We start from the raw sequence: 25,260 nt of genomic DNA on the forward strand, positions 1-25,260 counted from the left end.
CCATATATTTCCACTCCAGCCAATTCCGTTTATATTGTAAATGTGCATTAATTCAATATTAAAAATGTATAGACCAGCGAAAGACGCTAACATCTTTATATATTAAGTTTATTTAAAGCATATTTCACGAAACCCGTTAAGTAATTGAGAAATGCAAACCAACAAGTGCAAGTTAAAGTTTCTCCTTCATGGTGAGTCAGTCTCATCCACCCATCCTCACCAACCCTCGTCCCCGACAATCCTTCCCAACACTCCCCACCCCAATAAAAATATCCGCTCGCGTGATCTGCACTTGTTGACTTCAAGCAGAGAAAGCGAAATCTGATGTTCAAAAGTTTGCATTGGCAAATATGTCAACTCGGCAAAGACTAAAAAGAAGGTAAAATGAAGCTGAAAGATAATCCTCGTGCGACTTGAAAACCAATTAAATTTCGAGGTTTTCTTGCCCCCTCAAGGTGGTCTGCTGCAAGTGAGGCTGTGCCTAGGTTTTTTCCCCTCCAACTGCATCTGGTCCTATGTGGAAGTAATTCGTCTCTCACGCAAATGAAGGCTGTGCCTTTTTTGTTGTTGTTATTGTTTGTTTAGGACAGCCATAGCACTTCTTTGGTGTGGAGATCAACTGGTATTCTTTGTTTGCGAGAAATTGGCAGTATTTAATGGTCGATGTATAAAACGTTCACTTTCTGCCATTGATGGATGCTCCGCCTTGTCTGTAGGAGGCCATTATTTTTGCTGGACATTGTAACCATTAGCTGGCAACTGGGGAAGGGATGGGTGTTGTTTCCTCTACTGGTGTCCAGTTTTACTGTCTCCTGTATTGTTCGCATGCATCTCTGTTACATTGTTTATTTGCTTTTCCCAGCTCTTTGCAGACATTAGCCTCGGTACACTGGAAAATTCGAAAGTTTTTTTTTAAGTGAGCTATTACAAGCTGTCCATCCTTTGTGATTGCTTTGAAACGTTTCACCAAGCGTGTCCTTATTTGAATTTATATTGTCTAATGTCTTTTTCCGCCTTTTTTACACGAACTTGAAATAGTCTATTTTACGGGCAAATGAATACTGTTATACGAATTTCCGTAAAGCTCATGAGCATTCTCAAATACACATCATATATAGCACTTTGGTGCTGTGGTTGTTGTTGGACTGCGATTATTGCGACATTAAGTTTTACTAGGTTTTTCCATTAATGATTGTTGCAGGTTGTTTTTATTATAACAACAACAATAATAATAACGATCAAATGTACATAAATAGTATATTTCTTCTCTAAAATAGCAGGTTCAATGTGCTTTACAAAACCACTTATACAGTTATAAAAAATATGGACTAGGAATTTATGAACTCCATGGGTAGGATTTGGGGAAAGCGAAACAATTTAGCCAACCTAGTTTTTATTATTATTATTATTCGCTCCATGCTGCAGATTGGCCTTTCCCTAAGACTGCTTGATACTAATTTATGTGTAGCGGACTAAACATTTTAATCCGAGTAAGAGCGAAGGTTTAACAATTTTGACAGTTATTAAATAGAGTAAACTTACAACCACCCCGGTATTTATTTTAGAGAGTAAACATTCAACTACTTCGGTCTTATGCATTAAAGAATAACATTTAAACTACTTTTAGCCACTTCGATTATGTATGTGAAACATTTGTCTATCTCGGTCATTTTCATTCGAGAGAGAAGAAGTTTTAACTGCTTCAGTCTGTTGGGTTTTGCAGTCCGGCTTTTGCGCATTATTGTCTATGAACTTAAACATTTTGCAGGATTATTTTTCCAGAATTTTGTCGTACGATGAAATACATTTGTTCTTGCTGATTTCTTTGGGTTCTTGCGTGATTTGTAAAACCTTGGCATTTCTGAATTTTTGATTGTGGATGCTTTCATTTCGTTTCGGCTTTTTTTTCTTTTGTTTTGTTTGGGAGATGGGGGAGAGATAGTGGGTGATACAGCGTCCATGGCCTGCCTTTAGGTGTCTATCCTTTGTACTTCCCACGCCACTAGAACATCACCCTTTTCCAAGGTGCATTCAGGTAACAAACACTCACACAAACAGCACAAAAAGTGTTTTCTACACTAAGCCGTCAGAAACCCGACCTGTACTTACTTCTTCACCTGACTAACGTTTCTCGCAGGTAGAAAATATGCAGCACGCGCGCAGAGATGATTACTTGGCGTGCTTTACGCAACCTCCCTGCCTCTTTCTCCCCCTTGGCGCATGACAAGTCCTCCCCATCTCACCCGTTAACGACCATGCTTGCGTTTTTGTTTGTTTTTTTTTTTTTTTTTTTTTTGATTTGTTGTTGTTGTTGTTGTTTTGTGCACATCGTTTAAAGTTTTGTGGTCATTTGACATGGGACCATAGTGTTTTTGTTTTTTCTTCGAATGTTAGAGCTTTATTTCGGTGTCGGCCATTCATCATCTTCACAAATGTGTTACGAGAGTTGGTTCATTTATGACACACCCTTAATACTTTCCCTTCAAGTGCTCAGCTGTTACCTACATAGTCAGTGTGATATTGTTTGCAATCCTTTTCAGCGCGATTATTTTCTCTCTTTAAGAGTATCTTTATCGGTGTTTTTTTGGTTGTTTTTTTTTTTTTTCATGATCCTAAACCTGGCCTCGCTGACCATATGCGCCACCCGGGTTGGGTGGGTTGGGGGCAGCAACACAAAAGCCGCCGTTAGAGGAAGCGGGTGAGCGAGCCAGCCCCCTGAACTCACCTGTGTTGTAGTTAGTATATCGCCGACAGACGCTTGGAGAGCCAGTGGCCGAATATGTCGGAAATCAGCGTTGACGAGGCCGACAGCCGGGCCTCATCATCGATTCATTCTCGTTCTCTCTCTCTCACTCCATCTCTCCTTTTGCGCGCCACTGCCGCTACCGCGAAGACAGACGCGAACTGGGGGGACAAGGCGCTCGCGGCGCCCTCTATGCCCGGCCGGTCGGCGCACGCTTGCTGATGGAGAGGACGCGAGGGTCGTTCTCGTAGATCACAGCCCGCACCAAGTGGCGGCGTGCAGTTCTGATGGATCGCCGGCCGCCGTCTGTTTGAGTTGCGAGGGTGGAGGGGGATTGTCTCCGGACGTGTCCGCGGCGGGAGGATCCGCTATTGCAGCAGTGGACGGCTGTCATCGTGTTGCCGGCCTTAATTCGTCTGCACACCACCAGTTGGTCTCCAGTGCGACTGGTCCAACCAAGCACGTGGCGCCGCCAACCGGCAAAGGGATGTCGTCGTCGTCGTCGGCGGCCTAGTTACGCCGCGTGTGTGTGTGTCCATGTCGCAGCTGCCGCTGACGCGTCGCCGCAGTGAGATGTAAAGGTGTTCAGTACTTCCGCTGGGCGGACTTCCTTTTTGCCGCGCGACCAGGCGTCGGGAGAATCTCCAGGGCAAATAAATCATGTGGAAGTGAGTTCTCGGATGTGAGTCGTCGTCGTCATCGTTGTGAAGACTATTCTACGTGGACGTGGAGCTGGCTCTCATTATACATTGCTGTAATCTAGGGGTCAGTGGCCTGGGCTCAAGTGTGGTCACGTGGTTTTTGTGACACGTGACGGGATTATTTTTTTATTTTTTTTTTTTTTACCGCTCGAGTGTAAATCGTGGAGGAGCATGCACACGTGGACCTCACTTTCGGTGACCTCTTCCGGAGCTGGTATGTCTTGGGTTGTTTTTTCCTGAGCTGGTGTGTCTTGGATTGTTTATTTTTCTGGGCTCGGTCTGTGCTGTTTCTCAACCGAGGTAAACCAAAAAAGTCAGATCTTAGTGGAAATTAAAAAGCACTGTGTGGCTATAGATCGAGGAAGTCTTCAATTTTTACTTCAGGATTTTTTGGACGATATTTAAGACCAGAAAGTGAAAGCTGTGGGTACATGATCACACATCGGGGAGCTTATGGGACGTCTGGTTATGGATTCAGCTGCGAAGTGTATAGCATACTTTAAGGACCATTCAGAACGCTATTGATGTTCAGAAAGTTGATAGTGTTCAGAAAGTTGATAGTGTTCAGAAAGTTGATAGTGTTCAGAAAGCTGATAGTGTTCAGAACGCAGAAGGGCACATTGCAGTGGCAGTGATAACAGATGTCCTTTTCCTTTTTATCACTAATCAACTCTTTGGATAACTTATTTTCTTAAAGGCTTACTCGAGTGCGAAATATTGTTTTTAACTTTCATTGTTTCGACTTTACTTAAAGAAATCTTAAAGAAGTCCATATTTTTTTTTTAAGTTGAAACAATACGAAAATTAATTACACAAAGCAGACTCAATGCGATATAACACAATTTTCATAGCATCAATAATGTCTTGATTTTAGAACATTTTATGATTTGCTAAATATGTTAGCTTCTTTGTTATAGAGGATTATTGAAGTAGGTGTGATATGGCGAATTCTGTTTAAATAAGAAAGAGTTCTGAAGAACGGGCCTCACGTAGGCGACAACTCCTAAATGTTACGTCGATACGTCGTTACTGGAAGTAAAAGGTCGCGGAGAGCAGAACGTAGATTAGCCACGACGTTGACAAGTGAGAGCTGTCGTTTTGTCCTGGCATTTCTTCAAACGATTTAAAGCTAACTGCATGACTCTAATTAAGGAGTTAAGAATGGGGTGGGGAGAGTGGGGCAGAGAAAAAGATCGAGGAGAATGTCAGGATGCTAAGCAGTAGAATAGAGTATTATTACGTGTAAAACGTTTTGAGTGCGCGTGCTCAGAATAGTTACACCGATCCACTCGGTGGAAACCTAACTCCTGCCATAACTGCCGTTGTTTGTTTTTTCCCACTTCAAGAATCGGACGGAGCGACTCTAGAATGTAGACACAAGCCCCACATCCTGACCGTAACCAGACTTACTCCGTTACTCGCCAGCATATCCCCTTCCCTACGTCATCTCCCATGTGGTCAGTTTCCATCATCATCATCGCCAACGGTAGCTAGGGGATTCAAGTCATCATCGATCTCTCTACTGGCTTTGCTGTTCGGCCGTCCTCTAGCAAACACCGGACTGTTGCTGCTGCTGTTGGTGGATTAACGTCCCGAAGCACTCGTTCTCAACTCAGCCACGTCTTCTGTCCTTCTCGCACACGCGCCACCCCCCCCCCCCCCCCGATCCCTCATCTCTCCCTTAACAAACTCTCTCTCCTCTCCATCTCACCACTTCCTAGTTCTGGTGCGGAAGAGTCAGTGGTCGTAGTTGGCGCTTACCTGACGGTGTTTCGCGCATGCGCTGCCCTCTCGTGTGCAATACCTGTGACAGAAAGTTCGCTTCGCTGGACATCGTCTTGCCGCTGAACGCACGAGGTGACGAGGCTGGCAATGACGGCATCTTCTGCACAGGGCGTGATCGACACGTGCGGTTTGTGGCCATGCGCACAGCATCCATCTGGCTGAACGGACCCGTTCCTGGAATGCTCGTGGTGAGATCCCTAGGGTAGTTCCTGGTGAGCCCGCAGCAAGTTTAGATGGAAGTTTATTGTGACTTCACAGCAAGTTCATGGTATAAATTCATGGCGAAAAAGCAAGCCTGTTGACGTCCTGCGAAAAAAAAAAAAAAAGCAAAGACAAAGGACGATACGTGTGTTTCGAGACTACCGTTTGAATATTTCATACCATCATCGATTTCTGCATGCACATTTGAGAGGGAGAGAAGAGGGTATTGCATAGACGAACGAAAAATTCTTATCAAAGACTTGCAAGCGGGTCTTAGCATGCTGATTCCTGTTTCATTCAAAAGTCGCCGTCTTGTTCTGCCATCGATTTCAGCGGTGTTTTTCTCACAAGCGCCCCCTGTCTGAAGAAAGCGGTTAGTTAAGACTGTAGGTTTACTGTTTCAATCAGCAACCCTGGGTTCTGTGGTCAGCCAAGGGAGAAGGGTGTCGGAGCCAATATTGTGTTGGAGATTACTTGAGCTTCAGTACCTCGCTGGGTTGCCAAACACTTTATGACCCTTCATCATAGGGGAAAGCGGAGGGATGGGCGAAGTGTCGCCTGAATAAAACTCACCCTTGTATACCTCGGTCTCACGCGGTCTGACGGAAAGGGTATTTTTTCACATCCATCTTCTTGGCCTTGTGTGTGAAAACGAGGACCTCCTAGCCAAAATTGAAGCTCTCACCTCTTAGGGTTTTTTCCTCCCCAGAAAACTTTAGCTTCTGGGTGGGATTCCAGTGTTGTTTGATGGGTTCCCACTCTTTCCACTTCCTCTTTTGGCTCCGAAAATGTCGTTAATGGTTTTGCTTCATTCCGGGGTATTTATCCTCATCATCAGTCATAGATTTTTATGGCGCAAACATATCTAAATGGAATTCTTGTAGAAATCCAGGATCCATTTTTTCATTAGGCCATGGCACTATTGAGTTTTGTTTAAAAAAAGAAACTAAACCTGGGATTTCCATCAACCTGACAGAAGTTTTCATAAGTTTGTTTTTGAAACTGTCGAGCTGGAGTGTAATAAAGGAACGTAAAGAACTCGAGGACTTAGCTGAGACGCGCCCTCGACGAGTTTGGTTTGAAGCTTCAGATCTCTGATTGGTCAACAAAAGTGAATGGAGAGTTGGGCTCCGGCTCAGACCCTTGAGATTGCCCTTATTCATCTGAGGCAATGAAAAAGAACGAGTTGGTCCGCGTCAGACGCTTCTGGAGGATGCACGTGTTGGACACCTTGGGAGGATAGTGACCGAGCGAATTGGGCCACATGCTGAAAAAATTGAAACATTTGGTCGCAGAGTTCGACATACCTTTGAAGATCCAACAGGTTTGAAGTTTTAGCTTAGTATCTACTGCGAGCCCTCGACGAGCAAATTCTTCGGTCCTGGAAATTTAAGCAACGGAAATTTTGAATCAGCGCCTGCGCCTCGGCGCTTGTTGCCTGCTGTACGACCACAACACCCTCCAGAAAGGGGGAGGGGTTCATCGTTTTCTCTCCCTCTCTCTGAATATTGTTTATCGAGAGTGGAGACATTGCTTTGTGCCTCACCGGCGCAAAGTGTGGAGGAAGAAAGGGAGGCAGATCATTATATTTAGAGTGGAGTGCAGGCCCTTAGTCGAACGCCATCACTTGTCGATCTAATGGCCGCTGTCATTGACTGACATGACAAATTGCTTTAGATGTCTCGAGTTTCGGTGCAACAACATTATCTATCAGGTGTCTTGCTGTCGTTGCTAAATATAACCAACGATATAGAATGTTGAGCCTCGCAAGTCAATTTTTCTTTGTGTTTTTCGTTTGTCCTTTGAGAAAAAAATAGTATCCTTCGCGGAATAATCCAAAAAATGAATGGAGGCCATGGCACCGTTTTTTCCCCTTCTCTTTTTTGAATGAAATACGCACAGAGGTTAATCTAAAATTACAACGTAGAGAATTTATTGAACGAAAGAATTTCAAAGTATCTCGGATAAACTACAATTTTGTATGGTCTGTAATGTAGTTTTCAAATGATGATGATGCAAGCGAATTAGCTTTGCAATTTAAAAAAAAAATGAAATTGAATCAGTTCTGGCAGGCAGCCAGCACTATCCTAGCCCTATCTTTCTTTTTGTTAGCAGATATCGTTTAGAAAAAAAAAATTAAAAGCCACTTGGGGCTGCTGAATGGGATGTGAATGAAGCTGGCTCGTGTCTTGTTGCACTCACCGATGTTTTATTGGAGCGAGTCTACAGTGGCTGACGTCATCGCCTGCAATGTCTGGCCGCTGGTCGTCTTTTTTAAGTTTTAACCGTTATTGTCAACGTTGTCAGGGCCTGCGACTCAGGGCACTTGGAAAAGGCTTGAGACTCATTTGAGCATTCCGTTAGCGCGCATGCGCACTTAAAGGAGGTTGTCGTCTGCGTTCTTGCATGCTTGGGAAGCTTTGCTTGCCGGTTACCTTACATGAACTCTCCATTTTTATCAGACTGGTTCGAGGCTTATGAGAGCTCGAGTCATAACATTTTACAAGAAACGTGGCTTTTAATTTGGATTGTATGGATTTTATGAAAGAAAAAAAAAATTTTGACATCAGTGACAGCAGTAATATTTTTTTTCTGTTCTTTCACACACATAGGGCTTACTGTACTATTTATAAAGTGTCTATCGATATATATATATGCCAAATATCAGGTATATGTTAAACTATTTTAGAATGATAACAGCGAAAATCTAGCCAGGCAGGAAGGAAAAGTAAGAAAACGTGTATTGCTATCCCGAGAGTTTGAGAAATATTGTACTGCTTTGTTTGTCGACGGATTCAATGAAAAGCGGCGTTTTTGAAATGCAGTGGCATTTCCCCAGTGAAAATATTTTTGTTTTCCATTTAAACTGTCATTTAGGTTGACCGATAGAAGACGCCGTTTCTTTCTACCGACATTTTAAGGTTCGCCACTGCAGTTTCTTATTCCTCCCTTCCCCCCGCCACACCATCCCCTCCCTTTGCCTTTAAAAAAAAAAAACTCTAGCAAACCCTCGAATGCCGACAGACTAGCTATCAAACGGAATTGAATTGTACTGATTAAAAGAACATACCTTTGGAATTGTTCTGGATTGCCAAGACTGTTCTGTCTGTTCCCTGCGATCGAATCTCAGAGGCCATTGCGTTGCACAGTTTCTGTAATAAGTCGGGCTGGGTAACCATGGAGCTGTCTTTGCCATTGCCACCTACCCTTTTTCCTAACAGATATATTTAGCTGCATTTTGCGACGACGACGGCGGGAGTATGCGCATAAATTAAGTAAGGTCTTGGTGCGATGGCTGCTGGCCAATGATAGTCGAGGAAAGGATGCTACTCTCTTGTTCACCCTGTGTTTCTGTGGTCCCAGGTGAAGCTGGGTTGTGACAAACGAGTGTGGAGGTGCTGCAGCTGGAGACCCCTTGCTGGATTTCAGCAAAAAGAAAGCTTTGAGAAAATAAAACATTCGATACTTGCTGACTTCATAGAGCTTCTCCAGACCTTTGCAAATTTGCCTTTGGCAGCGACGTGCGCTGCCTGAAAGATTTCACATCCGACTAACGACCGTTGGGCGGCAGATGTCTGTCGTTGTAGACGAGAAGTTCCACCACATTCAAGTGTAGCAATGTACCAGAACTGGAGATTGTCTAACCTTGTTTTGCTTATCAAAACTAAAGTTGATCTGTTTGCTGGAATTGATATGAGTGTTCTGATTCTTGAGTCGAAGGGAATTTTTGGCCTGATATCAAGACTAGACGTTTTCAGACAGTGTAATCGAATCTTTGCATTTCTTATTTAAAAAATTTAAATCTGACATATAAATGGCATGAAGGCCGGCTTTCTTTTCTCTTTCGACTTCGAAATTGCTGCCTACGATTGGGAGACAAAACCCGAAGTTCACTCCATCAGTGAATAATGTGGAGAGGAGGATATTTCAGTGACAAAGATTCATATCTTGTTCTTCCTTGAGCCAAGAACGAGATGCGAACAGTGACTTGAACGTTGTTACCAGAATAAAACAGGAAAGGAAAAAGAAAAATGACGAAACATTCACGTATGAGAACAATGATACACAGGTCTGGCACAGTTGGCAGGTAGAAGCTGTTGTGGTAATGTGTAACAACTGACATTTCGTTTCTCTCTCTTGAGACTTGCTTTGTTGTACGAAAACAGCCTCTCAACGGTTGAAGGAATACAAATGTCGGCAGCTGGATAATTCAACTTCTTCGGTATGGAGGTGGAAAGTAGGCCCACCACACACTCACAGATACTTGATTCGTCGTGAAAGCAGACAGGAATATGTTCATCTGAACACTCTTTTAGTCGAGAACTTTCCTAGAGTGGCCAACAACAGAACTTCACTACCTGCATCCTTCTGAAAAGAAAGAAAGATGGTGGATTTGTGGGATTGAAAACTGCAAATGTTTCCAAACATCTTCGTTCATTGATCCTTGAAGTCTTCTCGAGGTGAAGGTGCAAAGTTCGCCGTAAACTTTAGTTGCGTCACGGGGATGTTGGTCGGCGCGAACCTCGGGAGGGCACATCGTTCGCGGCGGGGTCGTCGCGCTCTCTCGTCCTCGCACCATGGTGACCAACGGCCAGGGCTTGCTGACCGTCGACCCGGCCTTTGACCATCGGCGCTCGCGCACCAGCCTCGTGTCTATCCTCGAGGACCACCTCGTCTCTCTTCGCCGCTCCGTTCTTAAGAAAGAGACGACAGGATGGGTAAGTCAATGGTGACGATAGTTACACCCCTCCTGTTATACCTCCTTCGAGAACTTTGTCGTTCTTTCTTCTTGTCTGTTTAGTTTATTTCAGTTTCTTGCTAAATTTTCTCTGTGTGTGTTTATGTGTGTGATACAATTTTAATAACAGCGGTGTTGCAACTTCTTTTATGCATGGATGTTGTGTTTTGGAAACTGCTTAGCGAATGGGTATCATTACTTGAAATAAATCTTGGCTTCGTGATATTTTAAAGGAAAAGTTAAGCGAAAGATTTGGTTTAAATTATAAATATTGAGTCTGACTCTCTGAGTTCTTTTCCGCTCAGTGTTTCGAGGGGTTCCAATGAACCGTTTATTACAATGTGTTTAGAACATAGCTGTGAGTTGATTCTCGGAGTCCGCCATATTGGCTGCTCTTTTGCGATGGAGGCCAAGTTGATCAGATTTCTTGCGTAGGCGGTTCCATCTGACAACAAAGCGATTCTCTATCACCCGGTCTTCTCAGCTTCTCTCAGCTCTTCCAGGGTGCAGTCGGGTCCGACACTGTATAACACCATCTCCTGATCCATGATGCTAGCATTTCGGCGTCTGCACTTAAGAGACTGAAAGTAAACACGAGTATTCAATAGTAAAACCTGGCAGCCTCCTTATACCGTTAAAGAACGACTGTTTATCAGTAAACAGTAGCTTTGTAACCCGAAAATTTGAGTGGAAATAATTAATAATTTCAATAGTTATAATTTAAGCACAACTTGTCATTTTACTCTTTTTTTTTTTTTTTTAAATAGAAAGGATTTTTTTTTAAATCCCCGAGTAAAACCAGTGTACATATTTCCGCGGCAGTCTATGATTTCCAAGACCAACAGCAGTGTCTAAAAGATATCAAAGAGAACGAGGGCTTGCCGAGCGCTGCGAGTGCATATTCCAGTGCCCCTCCCCTTTCACGTCTGCCAGATCCTCAGATTATTGGCAGCCTTTGAAGATTCATCAGTAATGGCCTCAATGCAGGAAAATATTATTTTCTGACAGCAGTCCTCGAGTCCTGCCAGACAGTTGGCACTGAGTTTTCATGCTCGATAATCCGGTTGTTTTGAAACTTTGTTGCTCGTGTGTTATTGTCTCTCAATCTTCTTATCCATCTATCTATCGATCCAGTTATCTCACCCTTGAGTTAATTATATTATTAGTTTATTTTATTTGCTTCAGAGGACTCGATAACACTGAATATTGTTACATTTAGTGAGATCAATGTACATGAGGTTAAAAAGTTCTGGGTTCTATGATTGCTTTATTGAAGATTTTGTTTGTGTATTGTTTATCTCACGGAAACCGCGCTCGGTTCGGTTGAGTGTGAGTGTTTTCATATAGATGATTCCTCATATTTCTATTTTTTTATATATATAAATTAATTCACAGTTATGTCGATGATTGAGGTAAGCGTGGATGGAAAAGCATGGGTACAGAGATGGTGTAAGAGACTGACAGAGATTTCGGGTGGGTTGGTTGGCGGAGATGAGAGAAGCAGTTCGATGTTAATAACATCGTTTTATCTACACATGGCATGAAGTGATCATAGAATTCGAACTCGTGTAACAAGATACCTTTGCTACTACACTGACCCAAAGGTAATTGACTGCGAGCACTGTCTGACCGCCAGATAATGAGCCATTTGCAAACAGAGTTTACCGTTTGTGTTTGTATGTCCTTAATTAAGAGGAAATATAATCCAACGAATTACTCTCGCTATACCGGTTTTTTTTTTTAATTGTGTGTCGTTAAATATGTGGGTAAACAATAGTATCGGCCGCATGAAATTACAGATGAAATGTGGAACAGTGGTGTGATAAAACACATCGCCATGCCAGGTCGGCACATTTTTATGTCAGATGATAAGACCAAGAAGTTCAGATTCCAGAAAATAAGGCAAATCCGTTCAGATAGAAGAGGAAGAAATAAAGATGTTCATGTGTTAGAGGACAGGATAAAGACATTCAGATGCTTGAAGATAGGACAAAGAGCTTCTGGTCCTAGAGAATAAAACAAACACGCTCTGTCCTTCACTCTTCACTCTTTTTGACATCTCTCCCTCACACTTTTCGCTGTAATGGTGAGCGAAAAAGCCAAGAAGATTAGAGAATCTGTCTGAAATAATCAAATCACTGAATCAGCGAGGTGCTAGCTCGTCTTGAAACAATTGAAGAATCCGCATTTGCACTCCCTCTCTCTCTCACACTGTGTGAGTGTGTTGGGGGAGAGAAGGGGGCACACCTTCAGCGATTGTTACCACCATTTTCCCAATGTAGCCAGACCCGGGGCTAGTGGTTCAGAAACCACTTTTACCACAAAAAAGTCAGATGTGAGACTAATGGCTCAGCCACATCTTTTACAAAAAAAAAAAAACCAAAACAAACCAACGCAATTTTGGGACCCGCTGCGTAAACATTTTGCAGTCGCTAAGCGATTTATCAAAGATTTAGTTCGGCGCTGTTAAGTCCAGCTTGTAAACAAGCTGATGATTTCCCCTTTTTTTTCTCTCCCTTTTTCCATTCCTTTATCGTTTAGGATCTGTTTCTTCCTACCTACCTCCCGCCCACTGGCCGCACACACACACAAACCGCGGTTTTGCCGGCGGTGGAGGCGAGGTAGTGGTGGCGGGGCATGGCGGGGCGACAAGACAACCGTTGGTGCGCTATTAGCTGGGGAACTCTGTGACAGAATCGGTTCAGACTCCGGAAATGATTTTCCTCTACACCAAGATCGCTCGCGCTTTTTCACGAGGCCTAATGCTTTCTTTCTCCTCCCCCATCCTGGCAGGTTTTCCCCTCTTGAGGGGAGCGGGAGTTTGGGGAAAGGTTTCTGCGACTTCGAGCCTCCATCTCTCCTCACTCCCGTACTCCTCCCCAATCCTTGAAACCGTTTGAAGATTTTTGTTTGGTGCTGAGTGTTGCAGCCATCTTGGGAGCAGGTAACTTTCCCCAGAGTTTTTCTTTCCGAAAGTTCTGACTGTAATTTCTGCCATAAAAGCTGGTAGATTTTCTGATCATCCAAAAGGGATTTTAAACAAATTTTGAGCTCAGTCCTCACTGTTCTGGAAGCATTTCTGACCATCCAAGGTTCGCTTTCCAGGGGTCTGGGGTCATGCGAACGTTAGTACTTGTGCAGTCTTCGAATATTTTCTTAAGCGACTCCTGTTGCCTTTCTTCTTTTTTTAAAAAAAAAATCACTATTTTTTTTGTCTCATTTTCTTTTCTGCTTGCACTCCCCCTTCTCTTTCTTTCTGTTCCTCGCTTTCTTTCCGCCCTTTCCCTCTCTCTCCACATTCATTCTGTATAACCGGTTGCTGGCAGTCTTCACTTCTACCCGCCTCCCTGTCTCGCTAGCCTCCAGCGCAAGAGACAATTGCATTGACACTAGAAGACCAAGACAAGCCGACATTAAACAAACCCTATCTCCCACTCAACTTCAACCCCGTATACCGCGACAACAGACGAAGAAGTGTTCTTCTTACTCCTACAAGACCGAAGGACATTTTAATGACCATACCTACACGCCACAAATCGTGTTAATAATAACTGACAGTAATTGCCACATCGAGGAGGAGATGTATATGACAATAATCATTCGCAAGATAGAGAAGCAGAAGAAAGAGCAAGCAGGAATATTTATTTCCGAGATGGAGGCCATGGAGTAGATGTGCGAGAAAGGTGTTCAGCTCCGTCCCCTGGCATGATGGCCAGCAGGCCTGTGATTTATGGCCGGCTGGTGTTTGCCAAAGAAGGCCGTTAGAACGTGTGTTCGGGGAGACAGAAAGCGCAAATTCATGTCTCCTTCTTGAACTCTGCCATCGATCTGTTTGTGGCTTCAGATGGCCGGTGCACCCGAGATGATAGGGAAGAGGCGCGGGCTTCTGCCGGACCGTGTGATGCGATGGCCGTCAGTGATTTCACGGTTGGCTGCTCTTCGTTGATTTAGAGAGACGGGAAGGTGGTAGAGTGAGAGTAGGTGCGCTTTGAGTGGCTCCGAAGTATTAACAAAATGTAAATTTTGCTTGACAAAATATCGATGTCTTGGCGATTTTAAAGCAGGACTTGAAATCGTTTGGAAATGTCAGTGGACACAATCTCAGAGTAAACAAAAAATGTTCAATGTAGCAAAACGGCCGGATCACCAAAAAAAGTATTTCAGAAGAGAGCATGTATTGTTCTGTGGTAGCCCAGAATGTGTTCGAGGGCATGTGTTAAGAAAACGGTCCTGTCGGTATTGCTAGACCTGGCTGTCTGTGATGTAATTTGGGGGTCATCGTTCTGGAAAACAAAGTGCAACGAAACAAACCACACTTTTTTGGATTAAAAAGCCGCACTTGGCAAGACAAGCGGGAGTGTAATTAGTAATAGAAATGCAAGAGATGGTCTAGGCTGGAAGACTGCACAATCAGTTACGATTTAGAGGACTAGTCGGATGCAATTTGTTTCTAATGATTGAGCAAAAACTGTGTAAGATACTTTTTGTCCAAGTCCCATACACTTTTACAATCATCACAATCGTTACATTTTTTTTTGGGGGGGAAAGAGGCAGTCTTTAAAGACAATGCTTTACAACAGCTAACCAGTTAGTGTTGATCTTCTATTTGCCTTCCTCACAGCCTTCCTCCCCCTCCTACATCACTTTTCCCAGACACACACACAAATAATAATAAAGACATTATACAGTGGAACCTCGGTTAACGAACTTAATCCGTTCTGGAAAGCTGTTCGTTAACCGAAATGTTCGTTATCCGAAACAATTTTTTCCATAAGAAATAAAGGAAATAGATTTAATTGGTTCCCAGCCCCTGTTGACTCGCTATTTGAAAGTTACAGGCTATATATATAGATAGGTATTTGTTTTAATGAGAACAGTTATAATGCAATATAAATGGAGTTAAATAAACATAAAAACATTAACGAAAGCATTTAAACAGAAAACTTGCCGTTTTGACGGTGTGGTTGGAAACAGGTGTGGGGAGGAAGGGGTGGAATTACTGCTTGGATTCCCCTCTCCATGAGCACACGTGACATTATAAAATCGGGGAGACTTCCCTTTTCTGTAGCTTTGAGGTTGAAGAAAAAAACTTGTCCAGTGTCTGCTCCTTCTGTCTTTTTTGTAAAACTCTTCGGTAATACGACATCACATATCCGACAGACGCATGCCGCCTTCATACTTTGAAATCATTTCCTTTTTCAATTCATTTGTTGGCCGCTTCCTTGTCATTACCTCACTACTATTAATTACTCTTAGTCTTCTTTGGAGCCATGATTGAGGATTATCTTATTAAAATAAAGCACAACAATCACTAAATAAGAAGGATGCGCACAGGTAAGGAACGACTGATCGTAACTGTCTCGAGCGCGAATGATGACATGCTGGTCGGTCACGTGTGGTTCACGTGGCTGTTCGTTATCCGAAATTTTGTTCGCTATCGGAGACAAATTTTTAACGAAATTTTTGTTCGTTATCCGAAATTTTGTTCGCTATCCGAGACAAATTTTTAGCGAAATTTTTGTTCGTTAACCGAAAAATTCGCTATCCGAGGTGTTCGCTAACCGAGGTTCCACTGTATCTTTAAAGGATGGTGATGGAACTAATTTAGAAGCCAAGTATACTCCGGAAATCTTTTGCCAAAGTAGAATGCAAAGTCTTAAAATGTGTCACAGTGTGTGTCAACTTAAAGCAGGGGTGGGCAACTTCTCCGGTCGGCGGGCCGGATATGGGGAAATGAAGTCCTTGGCGGGCCAGATTACTGGATCAATACCTTAATCGCGTATTTATCTACATATGCAAGGAATAAATCGTGTTTAATGTAAACTCCTAAACTTTAATTTTAAAGCATAGAGACCGAAAACAGTATTTAATGATGTTAAAGTAGTGTACTTCAATAGCTGCTGAAGTCAGTGAGACAGCTGCGGTCGATCACAGTTGTCAGCAAGTTGCTTGAACTCTGGCTGCATGTCGGACGTAGAAATCATCAGTAACGACTGCACGTGAACATCAGTTACGTTGGAACGCAGATTTGTCTTGTTAATGTTCATGGTCGAAAATTTTTGCTCACAAATGTATGTAGACCCGAACAGAACAAGCAGTTTCATGGCCATCTTTCTCAGGTTGGCAAACTTGGACTCATTCAGTGAGGCATAAAATTTGTCAATGCTTTCAGATTGGAATTTCTCTTTCAGGGTAAAGTCACACTGCAGGTCAGTCAATTCCAGCTGTAGAGCATCCGGCACCTTTTCAAAGTCAGTTGTAAACGGGGATGACAAAATATCAAACTCAGCAGCAAGTTTCTGGAAATCCGCAAGACGACGAGCAAATTCATTGTCTAGTGTAGATATCATGTTGGTGTATTTCTCAGTTGGCATCATCTGGGGTGCCATAGTCTCCAGTGTTGGAAAGTGTGTTGTGATATTCTGACAAATTCACCATCACTGAACGATTTGCTGAGCTTGGCAATGTTGTATGCGACCACCAAGCTGGCATGAGTAGCAGCTTTCTGGGCTACTTTGGTTTTTACGAATACATTCTGCTGCTTTACAAGTTTTCTGTCCAGTTCTGTTGCTCTTGTTTGCCGTTGAGCTGCTGATAAAGTCCTGCCATAGCCTGTCATAGTACTGCCATAGCCTGCATGTTTCGTCACATAATGGCGGCTAACGTTGTACTCTGTCAATACGGCAACACTGTCACTGCACAACAAACATACTGCTTTCTTGCCGACTTTTAAATCTAATTCTAACTGAAAACAAAGAATCAAAAAACAAAGAAAACAAAGAACCAAAAAATAACGAACAGTCACTATTATTCGACGCAGTAAGCAAGTAATTAGCAGTGGGAGATTGCGGTAGAATGTGGCCGCGGGCCACATTATCATGTACGACCAAAAACAGTCTGCGGGCCAGTCAAAATCCCGTCGCGGGCCGGATCCGGCCCGCGGGCCGTATGTTGCCCACCCCTGACTTAAAGGGTCAAACTTAGTTTCAAAGTGCGAGGAACACTTCTGAATTTCGCGCGAGAGGCCTGTTAGTCAAAAAACTTGTTCAGCGTATAGGAAGAGAGGGGCCAAAATTGAACCAAAAAATCCCACAAAACACTCCTTGAACATCATTGCAGTTTGTTCGAAGCGTCGCGAAAATGAGAGAGGAATAAAATCCACATTAAAAACTTAAGCCACGTGAAGACCATTTTCAAACAAATCCATCAGAAGGAGACATTACCGCTTCGTGCGCAAGGGACGTGTCCAGCAAGATGGAGGCTGCCTCTCGAAAGATTGGATCCATAACTAAAGAAATTTGCTGCCTGGGATTTAAAGACGACAAGGCTTGTTTCGTTGTGTCAATATTGGCAGCAGACACGATTCAATCCTCTTTTTTTTTTTTTTTAATGAAAGTGGGAGAGGGGGAGAGAATAAGGTCTTTTTCGCAAAGTATTATGGAGCTCGTTTCGCGAGTCGAGAGCGCGCAGTCATAAATTACCTGCCAAGGGAGATTAATAGGAACGGGGAGGTAAGCACTGAATATCGGTCATACCACATGGAATTTTCAGGGACTCGCAAGGGACACTTCAATTGACCAGCACTCGCTGACCTTCTGAATGGCAAGTCAGGCGTCGGCGACGCAAGCGGAAGAGGAAGTTGTGAATCGCATGCGAGGTGTAGAGGTTGCTGGGAGTCTTAGTCATAGCCTTTTCAGCCATCGCCTGCCGCGTCGCTCATGCGCGTAGGTTGATCACGTGGGGTACTGAGCGTTAGCATGATTACCCAATCTTCCTTTTCCCTCCTTCCAATCACGGACGCATATCTCTGGAATGCTTGCAGACGAATTTTCTACGTCAACTTCTAGAACGAGGCCTAAGCACAAATTTGCTTCCGGTCGGTTTAGCCATCCGCGTTAAGAAGAAGAGACGATGCGAACTCTTGTGTTGACGGAGGTATAAAAGCTCAAAAGCTTTATAGTCTCTTGCTTTTTCAGTTTGTTCAGTCAAAGGGTTGGCTGGCCGAGACCAGACATCTCTTCGCTGGAGGCGCTTGTCTCGGTCGAGCGCCATCAGACCAAGTGTGGTCTGTGGAAGTCTCTTCATGTTCCCGCTGTAGTCATGACTGGAAGTCTTAATGGTCAATGTGGTCCCGACGGGGGGAATTACCGGTCCATTTGTTTATTAAATCTGATGCTTTGGATTGGTGTGTCTGTATCTTATTGCGAAAAGCTATAGTGACATCGTAAGAATACCATCAGATTTATGATTGTGATTTCGACAGAGGGGATAGTAGAGGGTAATGACCGGTGTCGTGGAACTGATGACCCACACGGTAACAAATCGCTTTGTCTTTGCAACCAGAAGTGAAATGCCAAGTCACGTGGTCAAAGCTGTGTCACGGATACGTTATTTACCGGCAAGGAAGGTGGGTTGTGGGGACGGGGAGGTGAGTCGACTCCCTGCCCTTCAGTAGACGCAAAGCCGCATTATTTTTTTGTTTTCTGAAATAAGCTTAAACATAACCATGATATTACTTTCTCGAAAGAAGTTGCTTGTTTTTGGATGGAACCCTGGGTGACAAGTTCAGACGGAAATCTGTCAAAACGTTGTCGGGTGGAACTGTGGACGACCTTTTACCTTCGACAGACGCCAGGTCGCGACCCACCTCACCCTCTGTCGCCCGCCACTGCAATCTGCAGATTAACCAGATGCCTGATGGATGCGGAATGTTGCTGGGGATGGAAAGCAATGTAAATGGGTAACTGCAAACGACGGCTTACATCTCTTCTGTCTGATGCATGTTTGAGTGGTTGATGATGAAAGGGCATGAGTGTGTTCTAGGGAGGACAGTGAGGGCTGGGCGACATGGAAATGCAGTCAGCAGTCATGATTATACAGTGCCAACTTATATTTCTTCTCGCTGTCGGTAATTGCAATTTTCCTGCAAATGTTAGAGATTAGAAATGTAGAAAGCGTGAAGATAATTTTTTTTAAGCAGGTGTATGATCAATTGTCACTTATTCCATGGGTCTGCCTGTGTGGGTGGGCGTCGTGTGTGGTTATTGCGACGATGATCTTCACAAACTGATACAACTGTCACTTGTTTACAACCTCCATCGCAGGAAGTTATCTCCCCCTTTTTGTGTGAGCGTCGACAAGGGCTTCATTCACCCTCAACTTTTTTAAAGAGAAGTCTCCAGCGGTTAGTTCCATCAGCAGCATTCGATGTTTCTATTAATTTGCGTCCTTTGTTTCATCCTTTAGTTCTTCTCTTTCCCTCATTCTTAACCTGGTTTCCTCGTGTTGCATGCATGGACCTTCATCACAAGGAGGTTGATGGTCATGCATGGCGTGGATAGGTCAAGGAACAAGGATAGGTAGGATTAAGTATGTCAAAAAAATTCGATCGCAAAAAGCCAAGCTTGAAGCATACAAGACTTATGATTATTGTCTTATGAATAGAATCGTTCAGGAATCTGAATCTTTTAGTGACCTGAGGTTTCCTCGGAGAATTTAGCACTTAACCTTTTGAGACTTTAATGGATTGCAGTTATTCTTGTATTTAAACCAGGAAGAAATGTTCTCTGATTTCCAACCTGATGCAGTCATCGGGGTGTCGGGGTGTGTCTGGGTGCGCGCTATAAAAGCTGAAACAAAGTGTCTGTGTGTGCTCTCCATCTCTCCTCGTTACCGCCTCGACGCAACCTCTGACCTTTACTCACTTGCAACGCCGCCTGTCTTGAGGATGGCTGATCGACGATAACAAGGGAGCTTGCATTCCCAGAATAGGCTGCGACTTCGATGTACCTTAATCTATAATCACCTGGTGTTTTTGTCCTGCATTGCTTTAAAAAACTTTCTTTGTTGTTTTTTTTTTCTTCCTATGTCTCTGTTTCCTGCAAACTTGTTGCACAGCAAAACGTAGACAACCCAGAAGCGTTTCACTTAACGGAAAATGTCTTTTTCTGTTTTTAGCCAATATACTATTGACACGCGAAGAAAGAAAAGACAGGCAGAGATTGAGTAATAAAACAGATCGCTTTACCATTGAAATGCCAGGGGAGGGGAGTGCCGGTGTACTATCAAGTCCGGACGTACATGGCATGGGGATAATTTATGTTAAGCAGGTGTTTTAATGGGGACGCCGTGGGGTGAAACAATCAAAGTCGAGGGAGGTAAATAATGTCACAGCTGGAGAGAAACATCAGGAGGAAGTATGGATGGGTAGATGCTTTACTTGACTCTTGACTGTCAACCTCTTAGCACCGAGCGTCGAGCACACCCTCGCTCCTCACGTGCTTTCGTCGCTCACACTTGCACGCGCACACATGGAGACCTTTTGCATTTGTGTGCGCGCACATGCACATGTATACGCGACACACACGTACAGGCATGCATCCTCCCTTCCTCTAAATCCCTCACACTTGTTTACATGCATGCGCACACGCGCTTGCATGCATACACACGTTCATATCCACTCACAAGTGATTTGTTTTGTTGCTTCCACTGAAGTAAAAACACCGCCACCTTCGAGGGTTAGGATTCCAAAGGCCTAGAGGAGGGGGATATCGAACCATCTCCACCTAGCCAACGACTTGTCGCAGGTTGTTGACAACAGGGGACTTCATCTACACGTGCAAAACGATCTCCCGCCTTCCACTAGCCTCCACCTTTACGTTCCCGTCCTGGACCACCTCCATCCCCGATCCCTACCCCACCTCACCCTCGCTGGCCCGCAGTTCTTTCTACGCTGAATGCGTAGAATGGCGCTGTAAACAGCCTCCCATTGATCCAGCGCCAAGATGGATGAGCGCGCCTCCCGCTGCCACAATTTAGTTTCCGCACCAATTTGCCTCTCCGAGGTCCTTTCAGCCTCTCTCTCGCCACGGCAAAGGACGTGTCGCTTGCCCGTCTTCTGGGGTCGATCTGTCGCCTGGTCCTCAAAGACAGTCTGAGTTTGGGTGCTGCACAGCGGGAAAAGACTTCTTCTGCACCACGACGACGACGACGACGACGACGATGATGATGATGATGATGATGATGATCATGATGATCATGATGAGGATGATCTGCTAAATAACCCTAGACGACTATACCGTCTAGGTTCGAGTATTACACGGTGTGAAAAGATTTTTATTGCTTTATTGACGATGACGGTGAGGATAATGAACTGTCGTGCAGCCGCCCAAGACTATCTTTTTGAAATCGATGTCGTAAAATTGCTGCTGATGTTGTTGCAGTTGTTGATGTTTTGCCGAGCTCAGACAGGGAAAATCCTTGTTGATGTTGCTGTGGTTTATTATTATATTTTGCAAGTAGTCAACAGTTCGAAGGTGGTCGACCTTGAAAAAGCCTTCCGTCCTGCAGAAGGTGTAAAAAGAATAATTGTTGTAGGTTTTGAGAAAGAGCCACTAATTTTTCCCTAAATACACGTTCTCTTTAAACCGTCGACCATTTCTGGTTAACGAATGACAGTTGACCCTTTCTGGCGACAACTCCACACTTCTATTTCGCGCTTGGAGGGTTATTTCCCGCTAGAAGTCGGCAACCATCTTAGAGCAAGCCAAAAGCCTTCGTCGACTATTGCCTTGTCAAGAGGCGACGCAAGGAAGCAGAAAATAATAGGTATTGGAAGCTGTCTCCAGCCGCCCTGCACACGGGATGGAAGGACAAATGTTTGCCCAGCTTCCCTTGAGTGGCAGGTGTTTTCTTTGAACGTCTCCGGCATTCTGTTTACAGGATGTGAGATTAAAGGATTGAGGAATTTAATTTATCTATAGTGCGGATAAGGCTACTAATTATAACCCTTTAAAGACTTAGTTCCTCGTGCGGATACAATTTTAGCACAGACTGAAAATATTGATGTTGACATCAGGGGTCAAGTGCTACCGAGGAAGACACTATTCTTAGAAAAGTTTATAGACGGGGGCGTAAGTTGAAAGTAAAATAAAGTATTTACGACTTGAATTCGATCAGAGCCAGACTGACCAGCCATATGGTGATCTCGCAAATGAAACCGGATGTTGTAGGTCTCTTGCGCCTGCGCCGGGACTTGCTGGATCCCATGAACTGTGTCAGCAGCCCATTACAAATGTAACTTCGTTTTAAGAGAGTTCAGAAGTTCCCAAGCCCGTCCTGTCACCGGCTTTTATGTTTAGCTCCCCTTCTCGTCTGCAGCGCTAATCACTGACAGAAGACACGTCGCCGGTCATCTTCAGCTTGGTTAGCTGGGCGACGAGGTTGTCTGCCCTCCCTCCGTCAAGAATTAGAGTGGTCTGCCGCTTCCTCCAGCATGGCAGTTCCAGGCGCTCGGCAGACGACTGTAAGTCACGGACGTAAGTCTGAGCTTGGGGTGGATGGTGTGGCTTGGGGTGGATGGTGTGTTCGCACGGCGAGGCATCTCCTGACCCCAGACAACGGTTCCTTCAGGGTCTTATTTCTCCTTTATGTTCAATGTATGCGTAGTAATACACTCTTTCCGTTGGTCAAAGCGAAAGTTTGTGGGCGTTTATTTCGATAACAGAAAGAAAGGGTGGGGAAGGGAAGAGAATATTCATCCAGAGTTATGGAAAATGTCTTGCACTGAGTTTTCCGAATCATTAAATTACAAAAATAAATGTGCACCGCACTAGTCCTTTAAGAACATCATCAACTGAACGTCCATACATAATGTATGAAGACTCGTCTGTCGAGTTGTCGGCCGCTGGCAATGTTTGACATCAACCGTGTCTAACATGATGTTATCGTTACTCAGATATTATCGCAGCAAATCAGAAGTTACTGGGCCTTGAATTCTTCACAGCCAAGGAAAGATTGTTGCTGTCGGCTATGTCTGGTTCTTTTAAGTAGGAAGAGGAAGCTTTAATGTCACACACACACAAAGGTGGTTGATCCGTTGAAACATTTCTTGGGGAACATTAGAAATGCGAGACGAGGAGAAAGATTCAGGCATTTGAACAATTTCTTGGAGGTAATGATTATTTAAACAGTCGGAAAGAGATAGGCGGAGAACAGGCGGGTGGGTAAGGATGTGTTTCTTTTGTTGTTGTTGTTTTTTTCTTCTGTTTGTGCAGTTGAAGAGGTGTGACGGAAACAGCTTGTTTGGAAACAGTCACGTGTTTCCTTCTCTTCTGCTCTTTGAGGCAGTCTGTATAAAATAAAGAAATGAATTTTCGCTAAGTCAGGTCTTTTGTCGTCAAGAGGTCTTTAGATAATTATTTGGTTTGAGGAAAGTCCTGAAGATAATAAAAATTTTCAGTTGATCATTAATATTATCTTTAAGACTATATATAAACTTTTAATCGGTTGCGGAGTTTGCACTCAAGCATCAGTATAGGGGGTGGAGATCTCCAGAATCCAGCATGCATACACACTTTGTTTAGCTCTGTGCAGGTGTTTATAGGTAGAAAGAAAATTGCGTCCCGACTAGACCTTTCACCGCTTCTTTATGATCGAGCTTAAATGTTTCTGGACGAGAGACCCAACTGAAACATCAGTACCTGGCGACTGCTTCGTTTGTAACAAACCTTGTGACAAAATGACTGTTGGCGCCGTCCTCGTTGTCGCTGGTTTATGAGTAGAGTTCACCGGGAGACAAAGTTTGGCGGCGCGACACACGGAGTGGAACTCGTGCCTTTGCTTCTCTACTTCGGCGGTTTTTATCGTTGACGCACTGAACTGACCCTAAATGTAGACACATGTGTATCCAAGTAAACGTCACTCAGGCCTCCCCTAAAGGAGAGAAGGGACGTCAGACGATGCTCCACAAACCGCCGACTTTGAAATAACTGGAATTACACTGGCCTCGAAAAAATGAGTTTTAAGGGGAAGCTGATGGTAATGGGAATGAACGAGCGATTGTGTGTGTGGGTGCATAGCAATAGGCGCGCACAATTATATAGATCGTATACATCATGTCCGCACCTGTATATTTCCTTTTTGCCAGTCACCGATTTTAGAGCTGACGTCACTGATCGTTGTGTACCACACATCTGACGTCACTAATTGTGTGGTACACAGCTGAAGTCAGGGTGGGTTATAGACCTTACGTTAGTGTTTAGGATGTTTTACACATCAGACATGACTGATTGTGGGATGTTCTGCAGCTGATGTTTCAGATTATGGCGTGTTCTACAGTTCACGTTTCCGTTGTATGTTGTTGTCGTCAACGACTGATACGTGTTGCAGCTGACGCCATTACTAATGTGTTGCATAACCGACGTTAGTCTCATAGATTACACATCTGATGTTTCTGATTGCGGTGTGTTTCAGAGCCAGCGTTCCTGGATCGAGAAGACATTCATCAAGCGGGAATGTTGCCACTTCATCCCCAGCACGCGAGACCCTACGAGGTAACGCACGCACGCACTGCACGTTCTGGCTTCACGTGATTATGGTCCGACGGTCCAACAGACAGCCAAGCAGCAGTTATTTTTGTCACCTACCCTTTTGCACCGACCATGTTTTAATTTTCCCTTCATTATGTTAAGTCAAAACGCAGTGCTTTGAAGATATGACTAATGAAAGCTGATGTAGTGTGATAAGCAAAGCAACAGTTTTTGGTCCGAACCAAAGCTATTTGGTTCAATTCTCAATGGAATATTTTTTTCTTTCTTTGTTGAAGTAGGGGAAACAATAGCCGCTGCCAGAAAATGACTGGTTCTGCTGCCGTGATTTTTTTAAGAAGTGACTAGAGGTGATTTTAGACTGAAGTACAGTTTGTGCAAATATTTATAATCCGCCAGACGGTCCTTATAGCAGCGGATATCGATGTTGATGTTTATTTTTTTTAATATGATCAGCTGTACATATTCACCAAACAGGATTACATCTTGGACATAGTCTGCTTGCGATTAAGAAGGCCGTGTGAGTAACCCTAACCCTGACGAGAAAGACGAGAGGAGAATGCGTGTGAGTGGGTCCTGGCGGTGATGGATGGCGGTGTTGAATTGAAAGCGTGTAATTTGATTGGCCACTGTTCAGACTTGCATCTTGGGCAGACCCAGTCCGAATTTATCGTCGAAGAGGGGCCCTTGCTTCTGTAAGGAAAGATGGGGAGAGTTCCTGCAGGGAAATCTAATTTGAACTTGAAGATGAAGGCCTGAAGTTCA

At 44.0% G+C, this 25,260-nt stretch overlaps 1 protein-coding gene across 9 annotated transcripts in view; it reads left to right on the forward strand.

Annotated features, from left to right (window-relative positions):
• The window catches only part of LOC112553810 (transient receptor potential cation channel subfamily M member 3-like), a 144,900-nt gene that overhangs the window by 61,050 nt on the left and 58,590 nt on the right, over positions 1-25,260 (forward strand). For 8 of the 9 annotated variants that reach the window (XM_025221270.1, XM_025221263.1, XM_025221261.1 and 5 more), the window contains one exon: positions 24,422-24,501. In XM_025221270.1, coding sequence (XP_025077055.1) covers positions 24,422-24,501 — 80 coding nt within the window. Of the gene's footprint in view, positions 1-8,720; positions 10,149-24,421; positions 24,502-25,260 lie in introns of those variants that run through there. The other variant, XM_025221267.1, reaches the window with a different exon arrangement.

Source organism: Pomacea canaliculata, linkage group LG13 (genome assembly GCF_003073045.1).
Source record: "Pomacea canaliculata isolate SZHN2017 linkage group LG13, ASM307304v1, whole genome shotgun sequence".
Taxonomy (NCBI): domain Eukaryota; kingdom Metazoa; phylum Mollusca; class Gastropoda; order Architaenioglossa; family Ampullariidae; genus Pomacea; species Pomacea canaliculata.